The sequence below is a fragment of the Astatotilapia calliptera genome, chromosome 7 (genome assembly GCF_964374335.1).
Source record: "Astatotilapia calliptera chromosome 7, fAstCal68.1, whole genome shotgun sequence".
In the NCBI taxonomy this organism is placed as follows: domain Eukaryota; kingdom Metazoa; phylum Chordata; class Actinopteri; order Cichliformes; family Cichlidae; genus Astatotilapia; species Astatotilapia calliptera.
In genome coordinates this window covers 20,102,520-20,114,772 of record NC_137428.1, presented here as the reverse complement: position 1 = coordinate 20,114,772, position 12,253 = coordinate 20,102,520, and the positions used below count along the sequence as shown (strand labels likewise).

At 37.7% G+C, this 12,253-nt stretch overlaps 1 protein-coding gene across 2 annotated transcripts; it reads right to left on the bottom strand.

Moving 5' to 3' along the window:
* Positions 1–213: 213 nt before the first annotated feature.
* Positions 214–11,310, bottom strand: pstpip2 (proline-serine-threonine phosphatase interacting protein 2). 2 transcript variants are annotated; one of them, XM_080304161.1, is made up of 14 exons: positions 11,174–11,310; positions 10,287–10,387; positions 8,612–8,686; positions 6,837–6,871; positions 6,622–6,728; positions 6,475–6,537; positions 5,769–5,867; positions 5,024–5,069; positions 4,653–4,732; positions 4,472–4,570; positions 3,449–3,545; positions 3,262–3,349; positions 2,048–2,085; positions 214–1,116 (listed from the first exon to the last, which is right to left on the bottom strand). In XM_080304161.1, the coding sequence occupies exons 1-14, from the start codon at positions 11,207–11,209 to the stop codon at positions 1,061–1,063; spliced, it is 1,020 nt and encodes a 339-aa protein (XP_080160287.1). In that variant the 5' UTR covers positions 11,210–11,310; the 3' UTR covers positions 214–1,060. The 2 variants fall into 2 exon arrangements, with proteins under 2 accessions (XP_080160287.1, XP_026029289.1); XM_026173504.2 differs by having other exon boundaries at positions 3,262–3,346.
* Positions 11,311–12,253: the final 943 nt, after the last annotated feature.

Here is a 12,253-nt window from a genome sequence, read left to right as displayed (position 1 = left end):
CCTTCAAGAAGCCTGGAGAACTGTTCCTGTAGACTACTTAAAGAAACTAGAAGCAATTTTGACTAAAAGAGTTCAGGCTTGTTGAATAAATGCGATCGTACTATTGGCTTTCAAACTCATTAGAATTGTACGCTTTATTTCCATGTTTGTTTGCACACGTTTAAATAAATTGTTGCACTTATTAAATGTAAAGGAATGAGGGGTGTCTGAAGATTTTTGTACAGTATTGTAAAAACACTGTTTAATGAATAAAAATGTCTCAAGAAGTGCAGTGAAGAACAATGTCTTTAACAAAAACCAACAGCAGAATCAAATGCTATCTATTTACTTTTTGCTACAAAAAGTCGTTAATATGGGCAGAAGAAGAAAAAAAAAACACAGTGAAACTATTACAATCCTCCTCCAATATTCAGAAATATTTTATAAATCATCATCACACACATTTTAATAACAGGAATGTTGGTTCAGAGCATAAAACCTTTAACCCTTGTCTGAAAAAGTGTTGGGTGCAGGTTGCACTTGACTAGGGTGTGTCTACTATGTGAGGCTTTCTCGTATACCTGTCAGCTGACGTGACACTTTCATACTCAAGGGGAAATGAAACCTAGATTACACAGGATCTTATTGTGTTTGAAATATGAATAGACTATTTTTTTTTAAATAACTAAAAGTAAAATGTGACGCAGTCATGTAGAAGAAAGAACCTTGCGTGACACCAACACATTAAAAGGCTGTCTGTCAGCACAATGAGCCCCTACATTAATACAGGAATTCGACAATACAGCTGTAGATGTTTATCACTAACGTACTGCAAAAGCATCACCATTTAAGTCTGTTCTACTTTTAAAAACAGAATCAAGTACTCCAAAATAAAATGTTCACTATTACTTAAACCTAAAACTCTATGTGCATTTATGACACACGTTTTCCTCTTTGGTATGACCTTCTTTTTACAGGAAATCAAAAAAGAGGAAGTGAGGAGAAGTACAAAGTAACCCTGAGGTTTGACACAAAGAACAGTCCACAGTGTGTGCAGTAATGCCTCCTGCAGATATGTGTGCTAGTACTGGATAACACTGTAGCCTGCGTCCTCCACTGTTGAGTAGTGCGAATCATCTGCAATAAAAGCAAACATTAAAAAACATTTAACGTTTAAGTGTAAAAAGCAGAAGCATGGATCAAAGGAAATACACAAATATTCAGTTTCAAACATTCACAAATACATAAAATGCAAATAGAACATGTTTGGAAGATACCAGTATGATTTCCTGGTTATTATGACCTACAGTTTTCTGTGTGGAAGCTACACAACAACACAAGGTCAAAGTTCTAATTTCAGTGCTGACTGAGCATGCTCTACTCAAAGTAAAATGTGACTGGAATGCAGGCTTGGCCCTACATTTACGCCACACTAAAGCAGATGTCTTAACTGGCTGGTTTGGCACATTGATGTAAAAGCTGTGGCCTGTGAAGCTGTTGTGCTGCCCGATGAACACTGCAGCAGGTAAACTGTGCCCACAATGTGACCACATTTAGGTATTCCAAAACAAAAACCCTAAAGATTCACTATGCAGGCCTCAATTTTTAGGAATGTAGATGTTGTCGAGACAACCGACTGTATGCTTAATAAAACAAGACCTTTCATTGGGCTTTTAACTATTTAAAAAAAAATATATATTATGCTTGTAAAAATGACTGATGGTGCAATTTTCATTATTTCCCCAGGAACTCAGTACAACTGGCAACAGTTTGGAAAACTGTTTAACAATTTCTGAATGCTTGCTTGGACTCCAATTTCTGTGACCGTATGCTCTAAATTTAAGTTTGGCTGTGATCACACAAAAAGAACAACATTCGATAATTTTATATTAAATATTTGTTGACTGGAGCTTGGAGTACTTTCAGTAACTGAAACAAATCAATGTACATAGGCTCACATGATGAGTGAACCTGGGACCTTTGGGGTCTCTGGACAGTAGATAATTTTGAGGGTTGGTAGTCTACTTTGATAGTGCACTGTATTTAAATACAAATAAAGCAAACATACCATTACTGTTCTGTGTTGGCAGAGGTAATGGTCCCCTCCTGCAAAGTGAATATGAGCAAAAAAAGCAAAGAATCAGAGGTGTCCCAACAATGCTCTGCACATGTAGAAAAACAGGTTTCAGCGTGAGAGAGATAATTATTTGATCCCCTGCTGAATTTGTATGTTTGCTCACTTCCAAAGAAATGAAAAGTTTCTCATTTTTATGGAGAGATGCAGAATATCAACCAAAAAGCCAAAACCCCCCACTGTGTGTCAATGTGGCATACAGATTACAACCAAGCAACCAACTAACCAGTCAACTACAGATAATCCTGATCTCAACTACTTATGAGAATCAGTTTTATTCCATTCCAATCTCCCCACCACCATGACCAAGACCAAAGATCTGCCAAAGGACATCAGGGACAAGACTGTAGACCTGCACAAGGCTGGAATGGGCTACAAGACCAACAGCAAGCAGCTTAGTGAGTCGCCCTCGCTCTGAAACTCCATCCAAGATCTTGCCTCATGGGGTGAGGATGATGACGAGCAAGGTGGTGGATCGGCCCAAAACTACGTGGGAGAAGCTTGTTAACGATCTGAAGGCAATCACCAAGAAAACCACTAGTTACACACTACGCTGTAATGATTGAGATCTTACAGTGCAAAGTCTCCCTGTTGGAGAAGACGCATGTAGAGGCCTGTCCCGGTGAACATCTAAATGATTCAGAGATGGCTTGGGGAGAAGTGACCCAGGGAACACCATCCCCACAGTCAAGCACTGATGTAGAAACATGCTTTGAGGCTGTTTTCCTGCTTAGGGTACACAATGACTTCACCTCATTGAGGAGCCAATGAATGCGACCATGTACCGAAAAACCTTGGACAAGAACCTCCTTCCCTCAGCCAGAACACTGAAGGCTGTGGATGGATTCCAGCGTGACAGTGACCATAAACTTAAGGCCATAAAGAGGTAACCACCTCAATCCTACAGAAAATCTTTGGAGGAAGCTGAAGCTTTGAGCTGCTTTAGATTTAGATTTAGAGAGTGATGACCAACTACAAGAAACGTCTCCACTAAGTCATGTTTGCCTGTTGATAATGTGTCTCTCTCCATTAAAGTTACTACCACAAATTTTAAGTGAGCAAACAAATTCAGCAGAGGATCACAGAATTATTTCCCATGCTGTTAGGAGGCAGGCGGCACCCTTTGCTGGAATCCTTCTCTTTCATACCTGTTGACTGGTGGAGGCATTCGAAAGGATGGTGCTCCAGTTGGAGATCTCTGACCACTATAGAAGTTCTCATACACAACCGGAACTGTTAGAGAGGAAGATGGAAATTGGTGACATTTTGGTAACTCATGAGACTGTGCTGTTAGATAAGAAGCTCTTTAAATACAGTGCTGTCATTGAGTCCTACCTGGTGGTTTATCACCAGTCTGTCTGAGGTTTACAAAGTGTTCAATATCTTCCTGGATGTCACACTGCTCTAGTGACTTCCTCACTTCCTCATAGAGCTATGCGAACATGCAAAAAAAGACAGTAAAACAAGCTCAGAGTCCAAGCAACTCACAACAAAGACATAAATATATGAAGTTGCCCAAGAACCTTAAACCGCAAATAACTGTGTTTTTTACACATACAGAGAGCAGAACATGGTATAAAATGCAAAACGGACTGTATAAATATAATGTGTTAAATGTCTGTGCTTATGCAGATACTAAGATTAGCGTATCTGTATAAGCAGATAACGGATTATGTCATGTCTTTTACAACAAGGAAGAAATAAGTACATATTGAGTCATTTTAATGGTTAAATTTAAGTAGTCCAGCTGTGATACTAAAGTGCAGCCTAAATTTGGGGTATTTTGGAGTATAAATACTGCTTAAGTGCTGGCGGCTTGTTCAGGGTGTTCCGTCTCTCGCCCTATAATAGCTGGAATACGCTCCAGTGATCCTGAATTGGATAAGTCCAAGAGAATGGACTGACGGATGGATGGATGGATAGATAGGTCATTTAGTGTTGGATAATTTCTTGTAAATTTTGCGGAAATTCAATCAATATTTTTCCATACATTGGAAGATGTATATTGTATTATACATCAGTGGATTAATCTTGCCAAACTTCCAGGTTACAGGAAAGGAGTCACTGCTTTCCTGTACAATCCTTTTGAAAGAAAAGGAGTGTCCAGAACAAAACAAAATTCCCCCCTTTCTTGGGTCATATTATAATGTGTGACCAAGTAGTACAGCTGAAAACAGTTGTTGGAGGTTCATAAAACCAGTGGGCTAAAGCCAAGACAGCGAAGTCACAAGCTGTAGAATCAAAAAAATGAGACGCTAAAGTGGCCTTATGACCAACCTCCCTGATATTTCCCACCATTCGACCCGCTCTTTATATAAAAATACTGATTATAGTGATCGTGGCAACTGGAAACTTTACCTCGTCACTGGTCACACATTGCTGGGATAACTGGTTGAGGTGAGTCCAGACTGTGTTTCTCAGAAAGTTGATCCGCTCCACTGACTGCTTCTCAAACATCTAAGGGGCCAACAAAAACAAAATCACTCGGCCCATTTCCATAATGTGTGCTTTTGTTAGAACTTGAAGGTTGTTGTCTCACCTCACAGGCTTTGATATGCTCCTTTATCCAGTCATCTCTAATCTTTCCCAGTGTAGTGATATTCTGCTGGTATAACCTGTCTGTAAATGGAAGACAGTATAAAAAGTATAAATGAGCAAACTCAGCGCATTAACTGAGAATATTTAAGCCACGTTCGGCTATGCTTCCAGTTATGTGAGGCTATACACTGGCACTATAGTGTAATGCTAAACTTAATCTCTCCATGCCAGCATGGTCACCATGAAGATGTTGCCATATTGAAGTTAAGCACACAGGGGTGACGTGACCAAGATGCTAGCATCATCACAGTGTGTGTGAATGGGTTACCGAAAGGCTAAGTCATTCCGTCCTGCTGTTGTTTGCTTTCTTACCTGCTTCTTCTGCGTTCTGTTTTGCCTGCTGTGCTTTTGCGTAGAGCTGAAACATGACAATAAAAGGAGGAATGAGATATTAAAAATGAGAAAAGCCCTCTACTGAAGGTCATACAGACATTATTCCTGTTTTTTTTGTACCAATGAGCTGATATAATAAACAGAAGTCTGAGGGTCAGAACCAGTAAGGGTATCTTTTTCTCACTAAACACTATTGTTTCATTTGCAACCATGTGTTCATCAGTCTGCATCTTCCTTGTTAAGTACTGAGGCTTTCTGAAGTACAGTTATATGTTTTGCTGACACCTTAAAAATGGGCATTAACAACAACACCTCTAAAACGGAAATAAGCACTCCAGTGGTAAATGGTTGGGACTTACACGGCTCTTTTCTACCCTGAAGGCTCAAGGCGTTTATTTACCACAAGCCACAACTACCCCCTCCCACTCACACATAGATTGCTTTATTGTACTCTGTTTCACACACAGACTTTTACTCCAATTGATGTCTCAGCGACTCAAAAAATAATAAAGCCTCTTGAAATTGTGACCAGTGATTTAAATAAGTGAAAGTCATAGCAGCAAATACAAGTACATATATATGTGTAAGAGTTCAAAGAGATTTCAAGGTTCAAAGTCCAAAACTGGGGCCAATAAATGATATAATGCCTTTAGCATTTATCCCTTCATTCATTTATATCACATTAGATACTGATCAGTGCAGGTGACTGCTGTTGTCACAGTACCTTTTCCATGTGCTTGGTGTTGTTGGTGTTGGTGTTTCGGTTCACGTTCTGATCCGCTTCTTCTTTGTCTCGACACTTCTGGTCATAAGTCTTCTTTGACTTGAGACAAAACCACAGTAGGTACTTTAATAGTGTATTTTGACACTTTGATGAAAAAAAAGAAATTCCCCAAATATATAAATAAAGTCAGTCTATAGAGACCATGTCTTTTGGTGCCACCATCTGATTTCTATTGTCACAGAGATGACAAGCACTTCTACTTTTGGAAAAGATTTTAATGGTTTTAAATGCTGCCCTGCTCCTCACTTCCCAGACTGGTAAACACAACTTCCCCCACCAAAGAGGAAGAACAGCAAAAGGATAAGAGCGGCATTTTCACAACACAATTGAAACTCATCTTACGTGACTCACCAATGGGAGATCTGCTTGGGGCCACATTGTTTAAATACTTCTGGTTTTCATTTTACTAAACACGGGACAGAACACGAGCTTAGGACTGCAGCTTTTGAACCTTAAAATTTGAATAAAGAAGTGTTTTTGACTTTGGTTTTGCAGACCAATCACCGCAGCTACTTCATGTGACTGAATCCACGAACTAATTATATCAAGCTATTGTTTTTGTTATCACAACTAAAAGAAGCAAAAATGTTCTTGCAGAAAAGTCATCAGTCCTGGTTGGTCTTTGAAGATTTTTATTTTTACTTACATCCATTGTCTTCTTGTACTGTGAGGACCTCTGTTTGTGGAGAGCATCCATTTGTTGTTCTACCTAAAATGACAAAGTTCAGCATCATCATTAATATATTACCTGAACGCATTCAACATCTCAGTGAATTGCAATGTGAATAAAAACCTTTTTCCTAGCTTCTTTCTGCTTTTCTTTGAAGTCTTCCAGTTTCTTGGCCTCCTCCCTCATGTTTTGGGCAAGTTGTAAATGTGACAGACTCACTTGTTCAGTCTCTGCAGGGCGAAAGCATACTTCAGATTGCAGTCATCATAGATTTTATAGTCAAGGATTAGGGTAATTAAGGAATCAGGCATGATTAAGGTAAGAAAAAAAGTGCTTACGTAATTTCAACATGTCCAGGGATCTCTTTAATGTGCTGAAAAAGCAGAAGAAGACATTATTCTGCACATTGAATTTTTGGTGTTGGAGCTTGCAAATACAAATCATGCATCCTGGACTATGATCAATGGTTTATCAAATATGGCATTCCTCAAGGATCCATTTTAGGACCTCTTCTTTTCTCATTATGCATGTCACCCTGTGGCTCTAGCTTTGATAAAAACAATATTCACTTTTACATAGATGATACTAGCTACCTGACACACTTGACAGCCCAATGAAGAACCTCGGTGGTACTTAGAAACACTCATCCACAGCTCTATCATGTCTTGTGTAGAAAACACTGCAACTCTGAGTTTCTCAAGTTAACATAAAGATAAAACAGCAGTCCTGTTTTAATTCAGTTGACAGTACAATTGAATTGATTCTGAAATACAGGATTTATTTAAATATTCTTTATTCATTTTTAAAGCCCTCTGTGGAACAGCTTCACAATATATCACAAATGTCTTTATACCTCTAGGTCTTTGAGGTCCTCCTAAAGACAACCTGCTCTTTTCTATTATTACTTTTGTTTTAAACATGCCATGCAAATAAAATAAACTTGATGTGGCTAATCTAAATGTATGCGTGTCTGTCCAATGCACCCACATAGTCTATTGGTGCATCTTGCAAGCAGAGATGTAGCATTTAGCATACCATCTTCTTGTCCAAATATAGTTACGTTTGACTCCAAAAAAGAAGAAGAAGAACTAAATAAGCTATGCACAGGATTTAAAATATCACAATCTATGGTGCAAACAAGCAAGCAAACCTGAGAAAATAAAATGTTCACATTTTAAAAGAGGAAGGAAAAGTCTTGTGGAGGTTTTCTAAAAGAATTACTAAGTTTAATGAATTACTTTTAAATACATAATACATGTAATTTGATACCAGTCGTAGTTTGTGATATGACTGGTCTTAAAATAGTCTTATGAATTGTGTATTCTGTCTAAAAAGTTATAATTTGTTATTTTTCACTTGCCAAATAAGAATAACATTTTTCTCTATACAGTTCTTCCTTTTCACCCCCTAAAGTGAAACTGGCTGGCAGGCCTCTGAATCAGCGACATCTTTACTATTTTAATTATAGAAATGTGAGTCAGACAGTTCTGTCTGACTCTTAAAAAAACAACACCAATTCATTTGTCTAGAATAAATCAACTGAAATGCTGTAAATAACTATCAGAACAATGAAAGTACAACCTGACAGCACATCGATTCTGTCTCGTTCTAACTGATCTCAAGGTTGTTGTAAAAACATGGATGAAAAATGCCTTTAATGCAGTTCAAGTAAGTCCTTTGATAGGACATCTTTAAAAGATGAGTCTATCAATAATGCACTATGATTTCAAGAAGTAAATTATGTAGCTAAGTCGTTCCTTCCTATAATGAGTGCGAGCACTCATTAAACAGGAACTAGGCTTGCTAATAAAAGATCGTGGTAGTGGTGTCATATAAAATCTGACTACATCAACATTAAGAACCAAACTGTCAATTTTACAGAAGTTCAAACTTAATTTCGAAATTCAACTTGTGAAACAGACTGAGAACAACAACAAGAACCTTTGGTGACTAGACTCATTGTTTTCTTTGACCTTACTTTCTGCACTACACTTGAGTCCAGACTACAAGGTACTGTGTCAGTACTGCAGAAACCTACTCATGCATTAGAAGGGGTGAGGCTTCCTGTAAATACAGCACATAATAACAGCATATCAACACAGAGGTCGCTTACTTCATCTCACTGTGTCCACACACCTTCTTGGACAAACTAAGGAGTTCTTTGGCATACTTCTCTTCAACTGATGCCCTGAAAGAAACAACCAATTGAGAGTGAGGGCAGCGTAAAAGCATACATGCAAAGATTCGGCCAACAAACAGAGCAGTCTGCCGGCCAACAGACTGTATATGAATTTACATGCAAAACCCATACTAGACATCTCTAGGTAATGCTTAATCACAAATTTACATTTATACATCCCTTAGGCTTCACTATCAGTATTTTTCAGAAGTTATAAATTTCCATATTAAATTATTAACTGATACAAAAAAGACAGGACAACATTTACATGTGTGGTGTTATAATTGGAGTCTGTTCTTTCCCTGAAGAGTTTTGACAGGCACATTTAAGCAATGTTGGAGAAGTAAATGGAAAATAATTAATCAATTCTAATATGCATTATACAATGATAAATATTAAAAAACATACATATAAATATACAACTGAATACAGTTTTACTATACAAATGCATGACAATGCTATAGTGCTGACCGCTTACAATTTGTTTAATTTGCTAAGCAATGCTAATAGGAGACTTAAAGTAAAATGCAACGCTAACACATCTCAAATATAATTACACAACAACAGATCAAGATATAGTTAAGGAGGGCGGGCTGTCGTGGCTGCTCTTTGGTGTCCTGAAGAATTTGCTTTTGCATAACTGAAAGCTGAAAGAATTCGATTGTTGCCGCCGTTTCCCACAAAACACCTCACTCTGACCGTGTTTCCTTACTCTACTTTTATTTTGGTAAATCTTCCCACAAATATTTTTTAAACCACTGCGGTTTAAAAATGGTGAGTCCCAAATTAGGAAACGTCCAGTTGTGTTGTGGCATAATATCCTCCTTTTTTCATAGCATTAACCTCACTAGGTCACGTTTCTGACTACACACTGGACTTTTATATGTGTGGGGTGTTTTTGTTTTTTTGCTGTGTGCATGTGTGTGTGGGAGAGCACGGACAGATTAATTATTATAAGAGGAATTAATGATTAGATGTGAAAGGTTATACGTCTCTATTATAAAACCTGATGCGTCACATCATTCCAGTGCGCAGAATTAACCTTGGAGTATTTTTAGAAAGCAGAATTGTACTACTTTTCTGGCATTTAATCATATAACCGCAGTAGTGCCCTTTGCACAAATTACAAGACGGTAGGATGTGTTTGTGTTTCCTCTTTGTTAAGACAACAATGCAAGTCACAATAATCCTCACTAATCAAAAACTCATGCCATAACCTCTCTAAAGTTCCTCAAAAGCTTTTACACTGACTATATAATTCATAATCAAAATATGTATTCATCTGATTTTGTTTTAGATTATAGCAACAAAAATTTACTTTTTTAGGCAACTTTATTCGTTGTATTCCAGTACTGTCCTTAATCTCAAAATGCTGTCCTCCTCCACTACACTTGTCGTTCTCAGAGTTTATTTTCTTTTCACTCTCTTTATCATAATTGCATGCCTGCAGCCAAAACGTGCACTACATCTATCTATCTTGCAGTCAGTTATACATCGCTGGCAACAACTGGCCTGTAAATGTAAAGCTTGAACACAGTTTTGCAGACTTCGGTTAGAGCCAAACATCCCATCAGTTGTGCATTATTACATATAAGGATGACGACATTACCTGGCTTTCATAAAATCCTCCACCTCCTTGCATGTCCTCTTGCCATCATTGAGATACTGAATGATGGCATCATACCCGACAGTGGAGGTCAGGTCCGAGTTCTGTCAGCAAGATGCACAGACAGTATTACAGCAGACAGTTTTACAGCAAAACACGTATCCTAAAAGAAACAGAGAGCTGTACCTCTGCTACCTCTTCTCCCACACCCAGGTCTTAACTGTACGACAGCCAGACTGGCTAAACTTGTTTAAACATCCCTACAGACATAAACGAGCACTGTAGCTTCAGAATAATTGACTCTGAGTTTAATTAATGTTTGGGACTAGGCATCTCTGTAATTTAGTTAAGGTGAGGGCAACAGCTTGTAATCAACTTGCCAGACTTTTTATTGGTTTAAAATACACCATATCAGGCCGTATTTAGACAATGCAAAAAATCCTGTAGTGAAATTTAACTACACATATTTGCTTATGTTGCGTAGAAGCAAAGTTATTGGTACTCTCAGTATTTCCACTCTAATCTGCTGGATTATGAAGTTTACTCTTTACTCCACTAAAGGAAATGACATTTACACTATTTACACTGCAGAGAGAGAAACGTGATCTGATAAAATATCGGTCTGGTTACACGTGAATGCTTATCAAAAACTCCCCAGCAGTTCATGTCAACTGTTTTTAATAGCTTAGTTTTGATGCTCCTGTTTCCATACTATTTTACAAACGTTAGCTCCCTCAACAGGATTCCCGTTTCTAATAATTATTACAATACAAAAATACAATTTTTTTAATTAAACCATCTGAAGCTGAATCAAAAAATAAAATGTTTCTAATTCCAATCACGACTTCATAGAAAGACAAACAAACAAAAAGGACAAGAAAAAAACTCACCCAGAAGAAATCCTTAAAATGAAGGTTCTTCATCATGTAAATGGAGCAGGCAACAGACAGGTGCTTTATCGCAAACACACACTGACCATGTAAGAGAAAGAGCCGACTGTCAGGCAGCTACACGAAGCCCGTCAAAGTGGCGCACGCGCACTCACGTGACAACTGGAGCGCCAAAAACCTCTTGCGCTGAGCTTGATTTTTGCCGCCATCTGATGGCTGATGGGCGTACTTACAGTGTTTACAGATGGTATACACTGGTCCGATGATAGAGAATAATAATAATAATAATAATAATAATAATAATAATAATAATAATAATAATAATAATAATAATAATAATAATAATAATAATAATAATGAGAAGAAGAAGAACAACAACAACAAGAAAATACAACATGATTTAAGTAGTTGATTTGAGGGGGTTTATCCCTAACAACAAATAAAACAAAAGTAGTACACTGTAAGACAACATGAAATCCTAATTTGTAACGTAATCGGTAAATAGAGCTGTTAAATAAACACAATGTAGACAAACAGGAAAACCTTGCAGTACTGTAATACCAGCAGTAGCACAGTAATGGATTAACTGTCCATGAACCTGTCGCTGCTAAAGATCAAAAATAGCCCATGTTAATGAACAACCTCTTCAGCTTCATGGACAATTCATCATTGTCCCAAGGTGCAGGACTGAACCATCCCTTTAGATCCTTTATCTCGGTGGCTATTACACTGTGTAACTCCTAAATAACCAGAAACCAGATAGGAAATCATATTTATGATTTTATTTTATTTCATTGGTTTTATCTGTGTCGTGGTTTTTGTAGCTGGGCTTTATTCTGTTCTTGTGTCTTGTGCACATTAAAGGCACAAGAGTTCTTATCATTCTACATGTGCATGTGGAGTATAGGACGGGCCATCAGGCAAAAAGGACAAATATCCTCACCGTTTAAAAAGAAAGGAAAAAAAAGAACTAATTATTTATCATTATTATCTGCCCATCACAAGGTGGCGTATTCACTTTGTTTCGTACAACTAACAGTCAACAACCAGAGGAACTTCAGTTATTAATTAATTTCATTT

What these genes read in the sequence shown, in the direction of transcription:
- pstpip2 (XM_080304161.1), bottom strand. Translation starts at nt 11,209, where the DNA reads ATGATGAAGAACCTTCATTTTAAGGATTTCTTCTGG. An exon ending in AGAAAGAAGCTAGGAAAAAG is followed by an intron (nt 6,538 to 6,621) that starts GTTTTTATTCAC and finishes TTGTCATTTTAG; the next exon opens with GTAGAACAACAAATGGATGC. An exon ending in ATGCCTCCACCAGTCAACAG is followed by an intron (nt 2,086 to 3,261) that starts GTATGAAAGAGA and finishes TTCACTTTGCAG; the next exon opens with GAGGGGACCATTACCTCTGC.